At 36.2% G+C, this 21,665-nt stretch overlaps 2 protein-coding genes across 13 annotated transcripts in view; both read left to right on the top strand.

Moving 5' to 3' along the window:
• Nucleotides 1–6,682, top strand: part of LOC135793795 (ankyrin-3-like) — a 79,000-nt gene extending 72,318 nt beyond the window's left edge. For all 12 annotated transcript variants that reach the window (XM_065304883.1, XM_065304882.1, XM_065304886.1 and 9 more), the window contains one exon: nucleotides 655–6,682. In XM_065304883.1, the coding sequence (XP_065160955.1) occupies nucleotides 655–6,542 (5,888 nt within the window). In that variant the 3' untranslated portion in view covers nucleotides 6,543–6,682. The remainder of the gene's footprint in view (nucleotides 1–654) is intronic.
• On the top strand, nucleotides 6,673–21,652 carry LOC135794701 (titin-like). Its single transcript, XM_065306070.1, has 4 exons — nucleotides 6,673–15,880; nucleotides 15,934–18,360; nucleotides 18,701–19,336; nucleotides 19,776–21,652. Exons 1-4 carry the CDS (start codon nucleotides 6,673–6,675, stop codon nucleotides 21,650–21,652), a joined length of 14,148 nt encoding a protein of 4,715 aa, XP_065162142.1.
• The last annotated feature ends 13 nt before the right edge of the window (nucleotides 21,653–21,665 follow it).

The raw sequence follows: 21,665 nt of genomic DNA, 5'->3' as shown, positions 1-21,665 counted from the left end.
AGAAATTGAAGTACATGCAGTACGCGAGTTTCTAGACAAAGGAAATACAAAGAAATCGGATACAATATTTATTGATTATAACAAAGATAAATCTTCAAAACCAGTTTATACTCTACAACGACTTTTCGTTAGGTCTCCAAATAGTGATAAGACAGAATTAGTCGCTGCGCCTGAATCAACATTTCCTTTAGTTTGCGACTCCAGTCAACAATCAACTTCTTATTATTCTGATGACAGTGCAGAATATTATAAACCCGCACCTAAACCTGTACCATTTTATCCAGCACCCGCACCTCAGTCTACAAATCCATTCTATGAGGTTGTCAAATTTCCTAGCAAATACAAACCACCAAAAGCGTATTGCGATTGGGTTCCTCAAATGAACAGTTCGGACAGAGGTAAAGTTATTAAGCGTGCAGTGTTCAACTGATACGCATGTGCTGTGTTGAAGTGAAACTTACAAATTTTCCAGTTTGGTTATTTTTCTTAATCATAATCAAGTCGCTACACACTGCAGTAAGGATACAAAAAGTTGTAAGGAATAAATAAACCATTTAACAATTGTAATTGGTAATTGGCCAGACGAGTGTTGAATAGTATGGTGAATTTGTAGTAGTTAGAAGACTTGCTTGTTCGAATCGCATGTTCTTGCAGGAAAACAAACGACCACATCGACAACACAAAACTTCGAAGATAGACGAACGCTAGACGATAAAGAATTAGCCTCTAAACAATTAGTCGATAAAACTAACGCTTTTAACGAAGTAGATACGCAGCTAGACGCGTCTGCCGCGGAAATTAAAGAAAACGGTGAGGAATTAAAACAAAAGAAACCAGGATTTTTCGGAGCACTTAAAACGATGGTTACACGATCGTTTGACTATTCCGACTCGGAATCTGAAAAATCGCAGTCAAAGAAGGAGAAGAAAGATAAGAAAAAGAAGAAGAAGCGCGGAAAAGATAAAGACGATAAACCTGAAAGCCCTGTAAAAGTTCAGCCGCTTACAATTGAAGAAGAACGACTTAAAACTATTCCCTACGCAGAAGCATCGCCAGTTTTAGAGCAAAAGGCATTTATAGTTGCCGAAAATATAGTCACTGAAGTTAAAAAAGTACCCGCAGAAGTTGTAGCTAAAGAAGAAAAACTTGTAGAAAAGAAAACTATTGTACCAGTTGTAGAATTAATTGAAGAACTTGAAACTAAAATTTATGATACCCCAGAGTTTCATATTGAAGTGAAGCCGTTGACTCCAACTAAAGAAAAAGTCATCTACGATGTTGACATTCATTCGACTATTGACAGTATTGGAAAAGAATTGCTTAAAGACGATACTATTACTGACAAACCACCACGTATCTCAGAAACAGATGTGTATGATGATCAAGCACCACAACTATCGATTCCACCTGATCATGTTAGTCACCTCATTGAAGAACCTGACAACGACGCATTAAAAATGATCACGTTTAATTTGATACAAAACGAAATGAGTTTCCAAGGATGGGCGGACGATAAACATAACATTATTAACATTACAAAATCCCAACAACCCGCACCCGCCAGCCAAAAAATGAAGCGAAAGCATGGAAAACTCTTTGGGTTTTTAAGCAAAAAATCTTCCAAAGAAGTTGAAGATTCAGATGACGATACGCGAACCGACCAGTCTAGGTCCGAAATAATTGAGAAACAAGATAAAGAATCATCGAAGGAAATCGTGGATGATTCTAGTACCAGTGAGCAGAACAAGAAAGGCGGCTTCTTTACTATATTCGGTAAAAAGAATAAGAAAGAAGACGACGCTATTCCAGAGTCATCTGAAGTCGACGAAGACAAGACGAAAACTGATAGTAGACCACCTAAAATTTTGATTAGCGAACCCACTCGATTAGATATTAATAATTCTGATTCATTCATTAAACAAGAAGTTACGCATTATGAAGATGTGAGACCGGTAATTCCAGCAGATAAAACTCAAGTTACTGCTGTTCCGGAAGAAGAAAGTAAAACCGATAGAAAGTCAGGTATTTTCAGTGGTATTTTTGGTAAGAAAAAAGACGACATTGACACTGAAAAAGATGAAAAAGCTAAAACTCCTACTCCCGATGAAGTTGTTGAAAAAATAACCGAAAAAGTTGATAAAACAGTTGAAGTTACAAAGAAAGAACTCCATGATGTTAAAGAAACCATCACTGAAACTACTCTTGTTGAGAAAATTGATAAACCTATCGACGCAAGTGAGAAAAGAAAAGGTGGTGTTTATACTGACATATTCATCAAAAATGAAATTCAAAGCGAATCTCAAAATATAACCCAACATGAGAAAGTTACTGTTACAACCGAAACGGTAACAAAGACAATTGAAGAAAATGGGAAACATGAATTTGCGGAAGAAGTCGAGAAAGATGATCAAGGTGAAAAGAAAAAGTCTGGTATATTCAGTGGTATATTTTCCAAAAAGGATAAACGTGACAGCGATGAACCTAAAGTTAAATCGCCTATATTTGGCAAGAAAGATACTAAACCAGAAGCACCAAAAGAAGATAAGAAAGATCAAGAAGACGGTAAGGAGACCGTCAAAGAAGTTATACAAACCACTGAAGTGGTTATGCGCAGATCAAAACAAAAAGACGCGCAAGCTGATGAAAAACCTGATCAAAAAGAAGAAGAGAAAGAGAAACGAAGATCTGGAATTTTCAGTGGAATATTTGGAAAGAAAGATAAAGGTAAAGACAGTGAAGATGAGAAAACAGATGATGAGGATGTGTCCACCAAAACAAAGAAAAGCACTCCTATCTTTGGAAAGAAAGAAAAAACCCCTCCTGCCAAAATTATTTTGTCAAATGAACTTGTTACAACAATGAAAGACACTGAATCATTCCTACAGGAAGAAGTGTCCCGATATGAAGATGTAAAGCCATTGGTTAAACCAATTGCAGAATCCGAGGTCGCAGATGCAAAACCTGCCGCACAACAAGAAGAAGAAAAGGAGAAACGAAAATCTGGTATATTCAGTGGTATATTTGGCAAAAAGGAAAAACCTAAAGAAGGCGAAGAAGAAAAACCTGATGAACAGGACTCTCCAGCTAAACCTAAAATGACTTTACGAGACAAACATCTTCCAATGAATGCAGATGTACCTGACGAAGTCTTGGAGCGTTTGAAAAATGCCAATTTAATTTCCAAGAAAGAAGTACCAGTATTTGAAGATTCAAACGGCGGTGTACGCCATGAAGATGAAGTTGATGATTCAGCTGTTAAAGCAGAGACCGAAACTTTGCCTGAAATAATTGCAGATGTTTCTGAGAAAGACAAGCGCAAAGCCGGAATATTTAGTGGAATATTCGGTAAAAAGGACAAAGCAACTGAGAATGAAGAAGAAAAAGATGTTAAATCACCAACTAAACAAAAGAAGATGACTCCAATATTTGGCAAGAAAGATAAATCTAAGCCTACTGAGATTAAATTGTCTGAAGAAGTAGTCACAACCATGATAACTACTGAATCATTCCTTCAGGAAGAGGTAGCTAGATTTGAGGATGTAATACCACTACCCAAGAAGGAACGGGAACCAGAAGTTGTTGACGAAAAATCTGTAAAATCACCTGAAACTGAAGCCAAACGAAAATCTGGTTTATTCAGTGGAATCTTTAGTAAACGTGACAAGAGCAGAGATAAAGAAGATGTTAAGTCAGATGAAGACGATGTTGCTGTTGATAAGCAGAAAGACACTCCTGTTGAAATCGTGAGCGATGAGGTTGAGAAAATTGTGCAGGAAGTTAAATCAACTGTAGAGCAAATTGAGGTACATGTTGATGAAAAACCATTTGATGTCCAGCCTGAAACACAGCCAGATGACAAGGAGAAACGTAGAAGTGGCATTTTCAGTGGCATATTTGGTAAAAAAGATAAAGGTAAAGAAAGTGAAGATGAGAAAACAGACGATGAAGAAACAGTCTCTAAGACAAAGAAACATACTCCAATATTTGGTAAAAAAGATAAGAAAACTACTACAACTGCAGTAATCTCAGATGATGTTGTGAATTCAATGAAAACTACTGAAGCATTCCTTCAAGAAGAAGTTGCCCGATTTGAAGACGTAAAGCCCGTAGTTACAGCAACTACTGAGTTGGAAGTTGTTGATAAATCTAAAGAAGAAGCTAAAGAAGTCCAACCAGATGAAGAGAAAGAAAAACGCAAGTCTGGAATCTTTAGTGGTATTTTTGGTAAAAAAGATAAAGGCAAAGAGAGTGAAGATGAAAAAACAGATGACGAAGAAGCAGTATCCAAACAAAAGAAGCAAACGCCCATCTTTGGCAAAAAGGAGAAGAAGACCCCGGAAAAAACACAACTTTCAGAAGAAGCCAAGCAGGTTATTAAAGATTCCGACGCATTCTTGCAAGAAGAAGTATCACGATACGATGATGTAAAGCCAGTTATTACAGAGAAAATTGAAATAGTTGAGGAAGTTGAAGAGAAACCAAAAGAAAAATCCGATGAAGATAAAGAAAAGCGAAAGTCAGGAATATTTAGTGGTTTGTTTGGAAAGAAAGATAAAGGTAAGGAGAGTGAAGATGAAAAGACTGACGATGAAGAAATTACTACCAAAACAAAGAAACAGACGTCTATTTTCACTAAAAAGGAAAAGAAACCTCCTACTAAAGTTGAGCTGCCTGAAGATGTGGTTAAAGATATGAAGGAAACTGATAATTTCCTTCAAGAGGAAGTTGCCAGATATGAAGATGTGAAACTTATAAAATCTGAAGAACCAGAAATTGAAAAAGAAGAAATTAAAATTGAAGTTAAACTTGAAACAGATGCAGATAATGAGAAAGATAAACGAAAGTCCGGTCTTTTCAGTGGGATATTTGGCAAGAAAGATAAAAGCAGCAAAGAAAGTGAAGACGAAAAAACAGATGACGAGGAGACAATTACGAAAACTAAGAAACGTACTCCTATATTTGGTAAAAAGGAAAAGAAAACACCCACAAAAATAGAGTTGTCTGAAAATGTAGTTAAAGACATGAAGACAACTGATTCATTCTTGCAAGAAGAAGTAAAGAATTATGAAGATGTTAAACCATTACCGGTCAAACAACTCGAAAGTGAAACTATTGAAGTCAAAGTTGAAACTACCGAAAGCGTAAAAACCGTAGTCGCTGAAGCTACAGAAAAGGTAGATTTAATGAAAACCAAACAAGATGTCCAATCTGACGAAGAGAAAGAAAAGCGAAAGTCAGGAATCTTTAGTGGTCTCTTTGGCAAAAAAGATAAAGGCAAAGAAAGTGAAGATGAAAAAACAGACGATGAAGAGGTCACTTCTAAGGCCAAGAAACATACTCCTATATTTGGCAAGAAAGATAAGAAAACTCCAACTGCCGTTGTTATATCAGAAGATGTTCTTACATCTATGAAAACAACGGAATCTTTTCTCAAAGAAGAAGTAGAGAGATTTGAAGATGTAAAGCCTGTGATTGCGGAAATTACAGAACCTGCGATTGAAATAAAAACTAAACAAGACGATAAACCTGATGATGATAAAGAAAAACGAAAATCCGGAATATTCAGTGGTATTTTTGGCAAAAAGGACAAAGGGAAAGAAAGTGAAGATGAAAAAACAGACGACGAGGAGACCATTTCCAAGTCGAAGAAACGCACTCCTATATTTGGCAAAAAAGATAAGAAAACTCCAGCAGCCGTTGTCATATCAGAAGATGTTCTCACATCAATGAAAATGACAGAAACTTTCCTTCAAGAAGAAGTTGACAGATTTGAAGACGTAAAGCCTGTGATTGCGGAAATCACAGAAACTGCACCTGAAACTAAAACCAAACTAGACGATAAACCTGAAGATGACAAAGAAAAACGAAAGTCAGGCATTTTCAGTGGTATTTTTGGCAAAAAGGATAAAGGTAAAGAAAGTGAAGATGAAAAAACAGATGATGAAGAAGCAGTATCCAAACAAAAGAAACAAACACCCATCTTTGGTAAAAAAGAAAAGAAAACGCCAACTAAAGTTGACTTATCCGAAGATACGATAATCAAAATGAAAGCTACTGATTCATTCCTTGTGAAAGAAGTTGATGTTTACGAAGATGTGAGACCAGTAATTACTGAAAAGATTGAAATCACTGAAAGTGTTACATTGAAATCTCCAACCTATGTTTCCGGAGATAAAGATAAGACCAAATCAGGAATATTTAGTGGCATATTTGTTAAAAAAGACAAAGGTAACAAGGAAAGCGAAGATGAAAAAACAGATGATGAAAGTACATCCAAATCAAAGAAATCAAAACTCTTTGGGAAAAAAGAAGACAAAGCACCCACAAAAGTTGTGTTATCAGAGGAAATTAAAAGAACTCTTAAGGAGACAGATTCTTTCTTGCAAGACGAAGTGGCTAATTACGAAGATGTTAAGCCAGTTGTGCAACCCACTGAAACTGTTGATGTGAGGGTAACATCTCCAACACCAATTGAAGATGATAAAGAAATTAAGAGAAAGTCTGGATTGTTTGGAGGAATATTTGGCAAAAGGAAAAAGTAAAGATCAGGAAGAAGAAAAATCTGATAGCGAAGATACAGTTGGCAAAGTAAAAAAGAGCACACCATTATTCTCCAAGAAAGAGAAGAAGCCTCCTGTTGACGTTGAATTATCTAAAGAAGTTATTGAGTCAATGGAAACTACAAAATTATTCTTGACAGAAGAAGTAAACCGATTTGATGATGTGAAACCTATTATAAAGCCAGCTGAAGACAACGTTGATACTCTCCAAGCATTGGCAGAAGAAGAAAAAGAAAAACGCAAATCCGGTATATTCAGTGGAATATTCAAAAAAGAAGATGGAAAAGAAAGTGAGGACGAAAAAACAGATAATGAAGATGAACAAACCAAAGCTAAAAGAAAGCCAATTTTCGGTAAGAAAGCAAAGGCTTCACCAACAAAGGAAGTTAAACCAGTTGATCATGAGAAAACTGAAGCAATTACATCGCCAGCAGAAGAAACAAAAGATAAAAAAGCTAAATCAGGTATATTTAGTGGAATGTTTACCAAGAAAGACAAAGCTACTGAAGATTCAAAATTGATTGAATACGATGAAGAAGTAAAGACCACTTTAAAGAATACTTCCGATTTCATAAATGTAGAAATCGAAAAGTATCATGATGTCAAAGCCACGACCGAACCGACAAAAGGTGAAAAAGATGAACCCAAAGAAGAGTCCACAGAGAAAGCCCAGAAGTCAAAAACAGGTATTTTTAGTGGCTTGTTTAGTCCTAAAGACAAAAAAGAAGATGATCTTGAAAAGGTGTCTAAAAAGGAGATTCAGCCTACTGAAACAGATAAACCAGTTGACGATACTAAACAGACAGAAGATGTCGAAAAAGGCGTTCTTGAGGAAAAATCAGATAAAAAGAAGCCTGGAATATTCCAAGGTTTGTTTACGAAAAAAGAAAAAGAAGATGAACCCAGGGAACCGATATCCGAAGATGTTTTAAAAGCTATGAAGAACACTCATGAATTTTTAGCCAAAGAAGTTGAGGTGCATGAGGATGTCCGTCTATTAGTACCTGTTACATTACCCGATGCCGAAATACCTGAAACTGATTCCAAAAAGGAAAAAGCAAAATCCGGTATATTCTCAGGTATATTTGGACAAAAAGACAAAAAGGAGTCAACTGATGTCGAAAAAGTCAAAGCACAGACACCAATATTTGGCAAAAAGGGATCGGAGGAGACCGAAGCAAAGAAAGACGTTGCTCCATTGATTCCAATGCCAGAAGGAGACAAAACTACTAAAGTGGTTGAAACAACTGACTTAGATGAAACTACCACTGAAGTCAAACAAAAATCTGGCATTTTGAGCAAAATTAAATCTCCAATCTTTGGAAAATCTAAGAAATCTGAACCAATTCAACTCACAGAGAAAACAATTCAAGAAATTAAAGAAACCGACAATTTTATAAAAAGAGAAGTTGAGGTGTTTGAAGACGTCCGTTTAGTAAAAATTGAGAAAGAGAAGAGTGATGTAGTTACAGAACAAGATCAGGAAGAGGATAAGGTACCCAAAAAGAAAACCGGATTATTATCTGGCATATTTAGCAAGAAAGACAAAAAATCAATTGATGAACCAACAGAACCTGTTGATGAAGATTTAAAGAAGAAAGCAGAAACTTCTTTATTAGAAAAGAAAGCAGATGCGCTGCCAGTAGTAGAAACAACCGTGATTGACATCAAAACTACCGACGACTTCTTGAAGAAAGAAGTTGAACTTCACGAAGATGTGTGCATATCAACCACACTAATTGCTAAGCCACTTAAAGAAGAACAAATTGAAGAAAAACGAAAGTCTGGACTATTTTCTGGACTTCTTGGTAAAAAAGATAAAAAGGAATCAACTGAGGAGACAATACCATCTGTTGAAACCAGCAAAGAAGTGAAACCTGCAATTGCATTATCTGAGGAGGCAGCTTTAGGAATAAACGCAACAAATGATTTCTTACAAAAGGAAGTTGAAGTCCACGAAGATGTGCGCCCAGCGATTGTGACGGCTGTCGTTACATCAACAACAGTTCTAAGTGATGATGAAGATAAGACAGAAAAACGTAAAAGTGGAATATTTTCTGGATTATTTGGTAAAAAAGAAAAGAAAGAAATATCTATTGAAACAGATCTACCAAAAGAGAAAGTTGAAATAATGGAATCGGTAGAAATTGAGACTGTTTCTGTACCTAATGCAGAGGTACCTGAGGGAGTTGTAATTCATACTAATGAAGAAAGAACCGAGAAAACAAAATCCGGAATATTTGATTCTATCTTTGGAAAGAAAGAAAAACTTCCAGAGAATGAAGAAGAAAAAATAAAAGAACCGAAGAAAATTCGTACTCCGATATTTGGTGTTAAGGACAAAAAGGATAAAGCAAGTAAAGATATTAGTGAGGAAGTATTGAAATCAATGAATGATACCGACAAATTTTTACAAGACGAAATAACCAAATATGAAGATGTTAAATTAGTTGTGGAAATGCAGCCTCCAACTGAAGAGAAAGAAGATAAACCAAAAGATATGGATGTGACTAGTCCAAGTAATTCTAAAAAAGTAAAGAAAGGAAAACGTGATTCATCCGAGAGTGGTGACGAGAGTGATGCGTCTTCAAAGAAATCTAAGTTTGGATTATTTAGTCGTAAACCAAAGACCACAAAATCAGATCCAATTAAAGAAGCGCCATCAAAAGAAGACAAAATTGCTTTGTCTGATGAATGTATTGAAAATATGAATCAAACAGATAGTTTCCTGAAAACAGAAGTCTTGAACCACGAAGATGTTATGTTGAAATCACTTCATGAGAGTAAGATTGACTCTGAAGACAAAGAAACTACTGAAATCAAAGAAACAAAGCACAAAGTCAAGAAACACAAAAAGAAACCGAAGCGAGACTCTTCCGAAAGTGGCGAAGAAAGTGATACCGCTGCTCGCACAAAGAAGTTCAGAATTTTCGGTAAATCTAAAAAACGTGCGGAATCTGCTCCAATTACCGAAGCATCTTCTAAAGAAGATAAACTTGGTTTATCTGCTGAGATTATTAAAACTATGAATGAAACTTCAGACTTTTTAACTACTGAAGTTAAAAATTATGAAGATGTTAAGCTATTGAGTGAAGATGCTCCTAAAATTATTCAAGAGCCACCTGTAAAAGTTGACAAGAAGAAGAAGAAGCCAAAGCGTGATTCATCCGAGAGTGGAGAAGAAAGTGATACCGGCCATAAAAGTAGAAGATTTAATATATTTGGTAAGAAGAAAGCAAAAACTACTAGCATGGAAATTCCGATACAAGAAGCAAGTTCCAGAGAAGATAATTTAGACAAAATTGAGATTCCTGAAGATAATGCAGATATAATCGAGGAAATAATAACAAAAACCACTGTAGTTGTCAAAGATGATTCTTTTGGTAATAAACTGGATGATACCAAAGAATTTTTGGCAACAGAAATTGAGAATTTCGAAGACGTAAAACCAATTGTAATTGCAGAAGTTGTACAAGATACTGAAGAGACTAAGAAAAAACGAGGATTTGGTCTGTTTGGCAGAAAAGGCAAGGGTGTAAAGTCCGACTCTGAAGATGAATCTACTGAAGTGAAGGAATCTAAAGGTATATTTAAAATATTTTCGAAAAAATCAAAGAAAGATGAATCCGATGACGAAAAGGAAAAACATGTGACTATAAGTAAAGTTGTTGAAGAAATTCCAGACGCAACTGTAGCAGACGAAGTACTTGTTGTCACTGCATCAGTATTAGAGAGTTCTTCCTTGGCAACAAAAACTGATAGTGATGCAGAGAAATTAACAGAAACTAAAACAACTAGCGCAGAAAAAGAGGATGGCGAAAAAGAACCAGCCACTATGAAAGTAATTGAAGAAATGACATTGACACGAACAACAACAGACTTAAATGTGCCTGATGTGAAAGCACGTGATGGTTCAACTGAAGACAAGAAAATTAAAGTAGTGACAGAAGAAGTAGCACTCCATAAAGAAGTTATCAAGGATAGTGTTGATACTTATGAATTAACACTTGATCAAATTAAAAATGGTGCTGATGAAGATCTTAAACGCTTAATCGCACAACAAGATTCACAAAATATCGTAACCAGTGAATTTGATGCTGATGTTCAAAGGGTAGTTGATGATCTTGGTACTACGATTGTAACTACAACAACAAGAGATAGAGTTGAAGAATTAAACGGTGGTTTGTTGGAGGGTACATTTACAACGGTCGAGACGCAATGTGTGGTGACAACCAAACAAGTCACAGAAGTTACTGAGACATTAGTCAGTGACAAAAATAAAAATGTGACTGCTGAAATTAAAGATGGCATTGAAGTTGGGCCAAGTGAAATAGTCGAGATTGAGCCAACTCCCATTGAGTTGGTTGATAAAATGAATGATGCTATAAAAGATGTTGAGGCGATTGCTGCTGCTGCAAGAGCTGCAACAGCTGCAAAAGCAAGTCAATTGAAGCTTGACTTAACTAATAAGAAAACGCCAGCGATACCAAAGAAAACAAGTAAATCAGTAATTGATACAACGAAGAAAACAACTGGTGCGCCTAAAGTAGCTGCTAAAAGTAGTTCTTCTAGTAGTTCTAGTAGTACTGCTGCAGTAACTAAATCAAAACTGCCAAAAGATAGAGAAGTTAAACCAGCTCCAGTAACGAAAGGTACGAAAGCAAAGGAGACTAAAAAAGAAGATACTAAAAAAGTTATGGAGAGCACTAAAGGTGCGGTGAAAGGTGCTTTAAAAGCAACTAAAGCAGCACTTACACCTAAAACAAAAGATAAAGCTGCTACTGCTTCAACCGAAACTAAAAAGGAAACTTCACCTACAAAGCCAACGAAAACAGGTGTAGCAACCAAAGGTACTAAAGTATTCGGTGTCAAGGGTACTGGTAAAGGTGCTCTTCAAAAAACTCCTTCGGTGACTAAAATTGCTCAGGATATTAAAACTGGCATAAAAGATACAAAGGATAAAGCTACAAGTAAAGCAAAGGAGACAGCTTTAAAGGTAGAGGAAGATGTAAAAACTGAAGTTGAAATTGTGGAATCTAAAGTTACAACTGCTCGCGATGATGTTGAAGATAAAGTTAAAGAAAGCATTTCTGATGTAAAAGTTGCTGTTCACGATATTAAAGTTGAAATAGAAAATAAAGTTGATGAAATTAAAGCGGAAATACCCAAAGTCCAATCAGAAGTTGACTTAAAGATCAAAGAAATTGATGAGGATAAAACTAAATTGGCTGACGATTTGGATAAAACTGCTGAGCAACTGCAAGGTACTAAAGATGTTATCTCCGAAAGTATAAAAGACGCAAGTGCTGAAATGTCTGATGCTGTAGAAATTCAAACAAAACAGTTAACTGATGATGTAAAGGATGCAACTGATGTTATTGATGCGAAATTAGATGAAATTAAAGACAAATCTGAGCAAATAATCCCAGCTTTAGTTGAAACAAGTTCAAGTATTGAGAAAACTGCGAAGGATACGAAGAAAGGCTTTCTTGGCAAACTCAGTGAGAAGATCTCTGGAAAATCTTCACAAGAAGAAGTTGAAATTAAAACAACTGACGTTAAACAAACTAAAGACAAACCCAAGAAAGGAATTTTGGGAAAAATTAGTGATAAATTCTCTTCAAGTAAAGATAAAGTTGAAGAGAGTATTACTGATGTTGTGCAAGAAGTTAAAGAAGAAGCAAGCGATGTGAAGAAAATTGTAACTACAGAAATTGAGGAAGACGTTGATAAAGCAAAACACCTTGGAACTGAAAAAACTGTAGATTTGGCTGAAAAAACCGTAGATGCGGCTGATAAAATGATAACTGCAATATCTGACGATGTTCAAACAAAACAGAAAGATTTAACATCTGATTTTATTGCGCAAGAAAAGGAGGCAAACAAACATCAACAATCAGTAATGGATCATGCAAAGGATGTTTCTGATGGGGTTCTACAAAAAGTTGACACAGAAAAAGCTAAAATTGAAGAACTATCCGCAGAGGTCCAGGCTAAAGGTGACAAGACTATTTCCGAAGTGACAACAACTGTAAAAGAAGAGTTAGTTCATGATGTTCAAGCAGTTGGTGAAGCTTTGGAAGATATTAAATCATCAGCAAAAGAAGAAAAGAAAGGATTCTTAGGAAAACTTAGCGACAAGATAAGTAGCATTGGTAGCAAAGAAGAAAAAGTTGAGAAAAAATCAAAGGGAGGTATATTTGGAAAACTTGGAAGCAAAGATAAAGAAAGGGAGAAATCTGAACCTAAAGAGTCCGATGATATAACAACAAAGATCGCAGCAGTAAAAGATTCATTCACTAACGGTGTAGGATCAGTATCGACCAGTGTTAAACAAACCGTAGAACAGAAAGCTGCCGATTTATCAACTATTGACGATAAGAAGCAAGAATTAAAAGAATCAACTGACGAAGCCGTGATTGTAATTGATGAGAAGGTTTCTAAAGCAAAGGATAAAACACTTGACGAGTTACAAAAATTGGAGGATTCAGTGTCTTCTAAGGTACAAGAAACACAAAAAGATGCAGAAGAAACAGTTATTGGTTTGCAAGAATCTCTAGAAGCTGTTAAAACAGAAGTTAAAGAACAGAAAGATGCAACTTTGGATGCTGTGAAAGACTTAAAAGATGATGCAGAGAAAAGTCTTAGCAGTACAAAGGCAGAGGTAAAAGAAACAATAATTGCTACTGAACAGAAAGTCTCCGATAAAGTTGATGAAATCAAAAAAGACATTGAAAAATCGATAGAAAAGGATACACAAAAGATAATTGATGCAAAAGGTTCTGTAAAAGAAGATGTATCCAAAGTATCATCTGATATTCAAAAGAAAACAACCGAGCAGCTTGCGAGTATTAAAGATGGTGTTGAAGAAACATTAGATAAAACTAAAGTTGCTGCAGAAACCGCAAGCAAAGAAATCAAAGAAGAAAGCAAAGGATTCTTTGACAAACTCAGTAGTAAGTTGAGTAAAAAATCAAGTGATGACGAAAGTTCTAAGGATAAAGATGAACCTAAAAAGAAGAAAGGAATCTTTGGTAAATTGACAAAAGCTGACACTAAAGATAAAGATGATAAAGAAAAAGGTAAAAATGTGTCATTTAGCGGTGTCACTGAAAGTATTTCAGACAAAATCCAAGATGTTATCGAGAAAACTGATGAAGGAAAGGAACAACTGAAGTCAGACATCAGTGACGCAAAATCAACCGTTCAGAAGAAAAGTGAAGAGGTAGCTGAAGATTTAAAAGATTCAGTCAAAGAAATAGAGACTGGTCTTAGTGATGCAGTAAAAGAAGCAGAGTCCAAGAAAGTGCAAGTAATTGACACAGGAAAAGAAATTTCCAAAGATATTAAAGATTCGGCAGAGACAACTGTAGCTGTCGCTGCTGAAAAGTTGTCAGAAATTAAAGACACTGTCACGACAACTGTTCAAGAGAAAGACGAAAAATTAAAACAAGCCATTCAAAATGAAAAAGATGCATTGGCAAAGAGTGTCACGGCGACCACATCTGATATTAAACAGAAAGCTTCAGATGCGGCAGCTAAATTGGATGATAGTATGGATAAAACAAAAGCAGACGTTTCTGAATCTGTTGATAAGGTAAAAGAAGCTGCAGATAAATTGATCACCGACCTAAAAGATGAACCAAAAGGCTTCTTTGACAAGTTGAGTAGTAAATTAAGCAGGAAACCGTCCGATGGTGATAGTGACAAAGAACCCAAAAAGAAGAAAGGCATTTTTGGAAAACTTACCAAGAAAGATAGTAAGGATAAAGAAGAACTTGATTACACTCCAAAAACTCGACCTACTTCAAACATTGGTGTTCCGCAGCTAGTATCAGAAAATATTCAAGAAGTGGTGAAACAAGCAGAAGATACCAAAGAAAAACTAAAAGAACAAGCTGAAAAGCTAACAGATGGTGCTAAAACTACAATTGACACAACTGTTGAAAAAGTTGAAAATGTGGAAGAATCATTGAGTGGAAAAGTAAAAGAGGAAATTATAAAAACGGAATCTCAAGTGGAGGATGTTACAAAGACTGTTGACAGTAAAATCGAAGAAATTAAACGTGAAACTGACAAGCTTACAGAAGTTGCTAGTGAAATAAAAACTGATACTGAAACAAAAATATCTGAAACGAAAGAAAGTCTTCAAAGTGAAATGGATTCAATTAAAAAAGAGACAAAAGAGCAAATAACAATTGTTGAAGATACAGCTGATAAAATTGTTTCAGAAAATGTAGAAAAAGCTAAAGCATCTGCTATAGAAATAACAACAGATGTCAAAGAAGAAACCAAAGGTATCAAAGAAGAAGCTAAAGGTTTCTTTGATAAACTCGGCAGTAAACTAGGTATAAAATCCGATGTTGATTCAACCACAGATAGCGAAAAAGAACCAAAAAAGAAAAAGGGAATTTTTGGAAAATCATCCAAAAGTAAAGATCAAGATGACATCAAAGACACTACCGAAAGTTCATTATTAGGAAAAGTACCTCAAGTTATCTCAGAGAAGGTTCAAGAAGTTGTCGAACATACACAAGAAACAAAAACGAAATTAGAAGAGAAAAGTGAAACTGTCATTGATGCTGTAAAAACAGAAATTGAAAAAACTGAAAAAGGCGCGGAAAGCATAAAGAAAACTATTGAACACACAGAAGAAAAATTAAGTGACACTATTAAAGAGAAGGCATTATTAACTGAAGCTACAATTTCTGAAGTTGTAAAACAAGCAGATGCAACTGTTCAGAAACTTACCAGCGAAGTACAAGACATTAAAGAAACAAGCAAATCCAAACTTGATTCAAGTGTGTCAGATATTAAAGAAACTGTGCAGAAAAAATTAGACGATGGCAAGGAAACAACAGAATTGATAAAACAAGAACTTGTTAATATCAAAGATTCGGCAGAACATACAACCTCGGAGATTAAGGAAGAAACCAGTAAACAAATAACAGTAATCGAAGATGTTGCTACTAAAACTAAAGATGATATTATTCAAACTACTGACAAAGTCAAAGAATCAGCAGAAACGTCGATAACCAATGTGAAAGAAGAAGCTAAAGGATTTTTCGATAAGTTCAGCAGCAAATTGAGCAAAAAATCTGCTGAAAGTGAGTCGGCGAAAGAAACTGAGAAAGAACCAAAAAAGAAAAAGGGCATTTTTGGTAAACTTGGAAGGAAAGACAGTAAAGAAAAGGAAGAAACCAAAGAATCTGTAAAAATTACAAGCGGAATAGTAGGTGACTTACCAGAAGTGATTACACAAAAAGTTACAGAAATAGTTGATAAAGCGGAAGAAACAAAAGAGCAAGTTAAAGACAAAAGTACTTCTGTTTTAACTGAAGCTAAACAAAGCATTACTGAATCAATCGACGATAAAATTACAAAAAACCGAGACAGCTATTGATAGCATTAAAACTGAAAGTCAAAAAAATAAGTGAAGAAGTAATTGAATCTTCTAAATTAGAAGTAGAAAAGAAGGCTTCAGAAATTAATGGCACTGTCACATCTACTATTGAAAATATTGAAGATAAGATAAGTTCGGCCAAACAAGAAGTAGTTGATACAAAAGTTTCTATTGAAAAATCGTTAGACGATACCGCTGCAGATATAGAGAAGAAAGTTTCGGAGAAAACATCAGACATTGTTCAATCTATTGAAACAACGGTTTCAGAAACTAAAGAAGAAGCTAAAGGATTCTTTGATAAACTTTCCAATAAATTAACTAAAAAATCTAGTGAAGAGGAGTCAACAAAACCGTCAGACAAAGAACCTAAGAAGAAGAAAGGTATTTTTGGCAAGTTGACAAAAAGAAGCAGCAAAGATAAAGGTGACGAAGAAGAAATTCTAACTGAGACAGTTTCAGCAGGTGTAAGCGCATCTCAGAATATTGTTGATCAAGTTAAATCAGAAGCAACTAACACAATTGAAGCAGCAGAACAACTTAAAGAAGACGCATTACACGCTGTGGATAAATCTACGACATTGATTAAGGACACTACTCATAGTGTTCAATCACAAATTGAAACTAAAGTTAATGATATTAAAATGGCAGAAACTGAGTTTGCTAAGAAGATGAGTGAGTCTATCAGCAATGTTGAAGCCAGTGTATCGGATGCTGCACAACAAATTGACACAATGGCAAAGGACACTGTTAAAAGTACCATGGAGGTCAAAGATGATTTAAAAGAAGAAAGTAAAAATGTAATTGACTCAATTGCAACAACGACATCTGATATAAAGGATACTGTAAAAGAAGACAAGGAAAAATCTAAAGAAGCAACAAACGTCGCTATTCAAAAGGCGATTGATACAAAAGATTCTGTATCACATACTATAACTGAGACAGCGTCAGATATTAAACAGGAAACAGTTCAGCAACTTGCAGATACCAAAGATAGTACCAAAGCTGATATTGCACAAGCAGCTGATAAAATTCAAGAGTCTGTAAGTGGCGCGGTCACAGAGGCGAAAGAGGAAACTAAAGGTTTCTTTGATAAAATCAGTAACAAACTAACTAGAAAGTCAAGCGATGGAGATTCAGCCAAAGATTCCGAAAAGGATTCTAAAAAGAAAAAGGGCATATTTGGTAAACTGGGCAAGAAAGATAGTAAGGGTAAAGATGATGAACTGACGAAAGACACTAGCACCGAACTTAAAGAACAAATTGTATTGGGTGTACAAAAGACAGCTCAAAAGATTGAATCAGATATTGTACAGACCAGTGCATTTTTACAAAGTGAAAGTGCTAGTGCATTAGAAAGTGCGTCAAAATCTATTGATACAACTGTAGATAAAGGAAAAGGTACAGTAGAAGTCACAGAAAAACTCATAACAGAAAAAGTTCAGCAAGTTGAAGAAGGAGCTAAAGTAACTGTCGATGATATTACTAAAACGGTAAAAGATGAAAAGAAAGGTTTCTTCGAAAAAATTAACGATAAATTAAGCGGAAAGTCAGACCAAGAAACTTCAAAAGATGATGAAAAGGCGGATAAAAAGAAGAGAGGGCTTTTAGGTAAATTTACAAAACGTCGCAGTACAGAACAAGAGGAAGAAAAGGAAGAAACAAAAGAAGCAAGCGAGTCGAAAAAAGTCGACGATGATGACAACAAAACCAAAAAAGGTTTTATTGAAAAACTAACCGATCGTTTCAGTGCTAAATCACTCGATGAAGTAGTTGTAGCAGATCAAATTAAGGAAGTGGTGGATGAGACAATACCAGATACGTCTACAGAAAGTACAGAAGCTAAACCAGCAAAACGAACACCATTATTCCGCATTGAATCTGAAGAAGATTCTGCTGAAGTTAATTTACAAAGACGCGCTAGCATAAAATCAAATATCTTAGAAAATCTGACCGAACAAAATCTTGAAGCGTTAGTTACCGATTTAGACTTAAACCGGTCAGAGTTACAAAGTGATTATTTCACTGAGAAATTAGAGAATAAACTTGACGATTTAGAAAAAATAGTTGATGATCTCGAAAGACGAGAATCAATCACCGATAAAGAGGAGAAAATCGACGGGAAACTAAAACGAGTTGAACGAAAATTCGAACGAATGGCATCTGATACCATTGAGAAAGAAATACAAGAGGCTAAAAAATCGAATATTACGACACCGGAATTCGAAGAGAAGCGTGAAAGCGAGTTTCAGAAAGTCGTGTCGCAGCTGAGCACTGAAGAAGTGTCCGAATTCCAAACGGATTACGCCACTTTGTGGGACGAGCAAACATTCTCGCACACGGACGAATGGGGTTCTAAAACACCAGAGAGCCAAGCAGACGTAACAGAACTCCCGCAAGGTATTTACAACTAGCTTTGAGTAGAATGCGTTCATCAATAACAGTACATTGAACACGAAGATTCTCTATTTGAACGCCAAATGACTTTCATTAAACGCATCCATTGCACGTATCGTAACTATTTTCCAATGCCTACATCTTATTCTTTTCTTTTTTGTCAATGACATTTTTGCATTTTATCATTGTAGTTTTATAGATGTTAGAATTGACCATTCAACCAACGTTATCAAACATATCGGGGCACACAAACCCACACACACACACACAAACATTCCACACCATTAGTTCCTGACTGACATAACTTATGACAAGCCGTGTCCTTATTGAAGTCGTTTCGTAGGTGAGATTGTATACATGGCGCCCGTTAAGTTAAACAAAGACAATTTAGTAAATAAAGCGGGCATTGAGGTAGACGTCATACCTCGAATGCCCAGTCCGTATGCCTCACCGAAACTGAAACGCAAAAAAAAGAGCAAACGCGCAAAGTCTGAACTCGGCTTTGACACCGCTGAGCTACGACAGCGAATTGGCGAGGACGGTGGCAGCCTACCCGATTTATACACGGGTACCTCTCGAGGTACCCTCATGGACACGATACTTACAATGAGTCCGCAGCGATTCCTTTGCAAAAGCAAAAAAGGTCAAAGCACTGTCTCGCTTAATTTCTGGCCTAAAGACGAGCCCGATACGAGTGTAATTTCACGCTCACTGGGCAGCTCGGACTCATTTTCGAAAGGACACATCATGGATGCCGTCGTTGACTGGTTGAACCAACAGTCAATATCAGGGTCCATGGATACTATGAATCAAAATTCAAGTTTCTATGATGACAACGAATCCTTACAGTCTTCCCTAATTTCCGAACGCAACAGTTCAAGGGCTGATAACGCCGTACCCGACATTTTTATATCTGAAGACGAAGCGCTGATTATTTACAGTCACGTACCACAAAGTGACAGAATAGAGCGCAATTTAGGTAAATGAATCGTGTACATAAATAGATCTAATAGCAATCTGTCGTTACTCTAGACTAAATTTGACGACGCCAACCCGATATGTTTGTTTGCATGCAATTGTTTCTTCCGTCTCTGTTTTCTATACTCTCTTCAATTGGTAACGAAAACGTTATTCACACGAGTGCACAGGCAAGCTGGCTGTTTATTTATGATTTACGTTTTGGGATTATCTGTTTGATTTGTTTTGAATTGTTTATACATTTTGCGACTTCCATTGTGTAATCATTTACCGAGTATTGGAAGGTAAGTGATTTGTGTTGTGACGGAGATAGCAAATAATTCGAAATGTTGCATTTAGTGACCTGCCAAATTCTCTCTTTCGCTCTCGCTCAATACTCAAACGTATTAATAATATGTACTCGCTAGACCCGCATTGTTAACATTCCCCATTCTTTTTAGAAGCCACCAACGTACCACTAATACCAACATCATCACCTTCATCTGAACTAACATCAGTACCACAAGCTAAACCACGAATAACCACAACTAATCTCCCTGAAAAACAAGAAACTGATCCCGAACCACTAACAAGCAAGGATTCAGACATAACCGATGATAAATGTGAGACTGAGATTGAAAGCTATTCCGATCGTAAGAAATTCTGGGAAACCGTTAGTAGTCAACCAACTGATGTTAGTGCAGTGAAGAAACGCATGAGTTTATTTGAAGAATCTACGACATCGAAAATCACCCCGTTGAAGCGAACGTCCATTCATGAAGTACCAATTCCGAAACCTAGATCTACTGTGCAATCTGCTCAAAGCGTTGATGTTCCGTTTGATGAAACTAAAGAAGACATTCCTGCCGATCTGGTGTCCGAATACAAAGCCTCATTCATGGATCCGTCACAACAATCACCGCCCAAGAAAGAACCATCGACTGATCAGCACATGGTTCCGGCCGATAGTGTAGATTCTGACAATGAAAGTTCCATACATCAAAATGTATCAAGTAGTTACGACAACACCGGCTACATATCCGATAGTGGAGATGTTGAACATTATATCTCCGACTCGGAGATTGAAGACCGAGTTCCACAAATTCGAGAGAGGCAAATGAGCGTTTTCCAACCGCCTTCAGTTGGCCGCCGTAGTATTTATGAACGATCATGTTCATTGCCAACTGAAGATTTGTACGAAGTATCCGCGAAAAGCATTCAGCTACGTAAGCAGTATTATGAAGAACAAATTAAAAAAGATATGGTAGAAGATGAACTTATGACTGAAATTCAGGAAGAGGATCTTGAACCTGAACATAAAAAACTAGATATTCCATTTGGGGAAGAAGAACCGAGTACGGTAAAGAGTGTTCCAGAACACATAGATTTTGGTGCCAATATTAAATCTGTTAAGGTAACTGAAGTTGCTGAAGCGTTAATCCTAGACGATGATTATGACACAAAAGTTGAACAACCAACGGAATTCAAACCATCACCAGTTAAAGACATAATTAATTTTGAAGAAGTTGTGAGACCCGATATGTACGAAATTTACAAACCCAAAGAGTCTGATGTTAACGTAGACGATGGAGATTCACGGCCGAGCGATTCAATGGAAGTTCATGTTGATAAAAGTGAACTGGAAGAATCCGAAAAGATGACTGATGTGGAAGGAACCGACATGGAAAGTAAATCTATAGATTCCGGAGATATTACTGAACTTTCACCGAAAACTTTGTATTACCAAGATGATATCCCAGAAATTACTATTAGCTTATCAGGAAAACAACGTAGGATAAGTGAGGAAAGTGATGACTCTGTAGAAAAACCAGTTCAGGATATTGACATAAAAACTCCGATTAAAGAAAGATCAGAAGTTACTTCACCTATCAATCAACCTGAAGAACATATTCAGGATACTATCTGGGAAGTTTCCGTACAAAGTGAACAACCACAAGTATTTGAAGAGCAAGTTGCGGAACTAAAAACATTGGAAGGACAGACTTTAGCTGAGAAGGATGAAGATTTTAGTAGTGTTCGTGATGAATCTGATTTAGGCTCTGAAATTCACCAAGACCATTCAGAATCTTGTTCTGAATCAAAATCTCATAGTCAAGCAGATATAGAAAAATTGATCTTAGAGAGTTTACATTACCAAAAGATATCTCCGGAAGAAGCTCAAATTATTGCTGGCGAATTAATTGCTGATATTGAATCAGAAATTCAGAAGCGTCACGCGGGTGAAATAGTTGAACCACCCGCACCAGAAGTAGCAAAAAAATCAAATTTCAGACTATTTACGACAATTGGCCGAAGCGAAAGGATTAGATTCCCGTGAAGTTGAATTGGTT

Source organism: Atheta coriaria, unplaced genomic scaffold (genome assembly GCF_025399875.1).
Source record: "Atheta coriaria isolate IRGN ID8LTWV9N9 unplaced genomic scaffold, Caltech_Dcor_3.1 hic_scaffold_6_pilon, whole genome shotgun sequence".
Lineage (NCBI taxonomy): Eukaryota > Metazoa > Arthropoda > Insecta > Coleoptera > Staphylinidae > Dalotia > Dalotia coriaria.
Note: the sequence above shows the minus strand (reverse complement) of the source record. Positions and strands in the feature narration are given on the sequence as shown.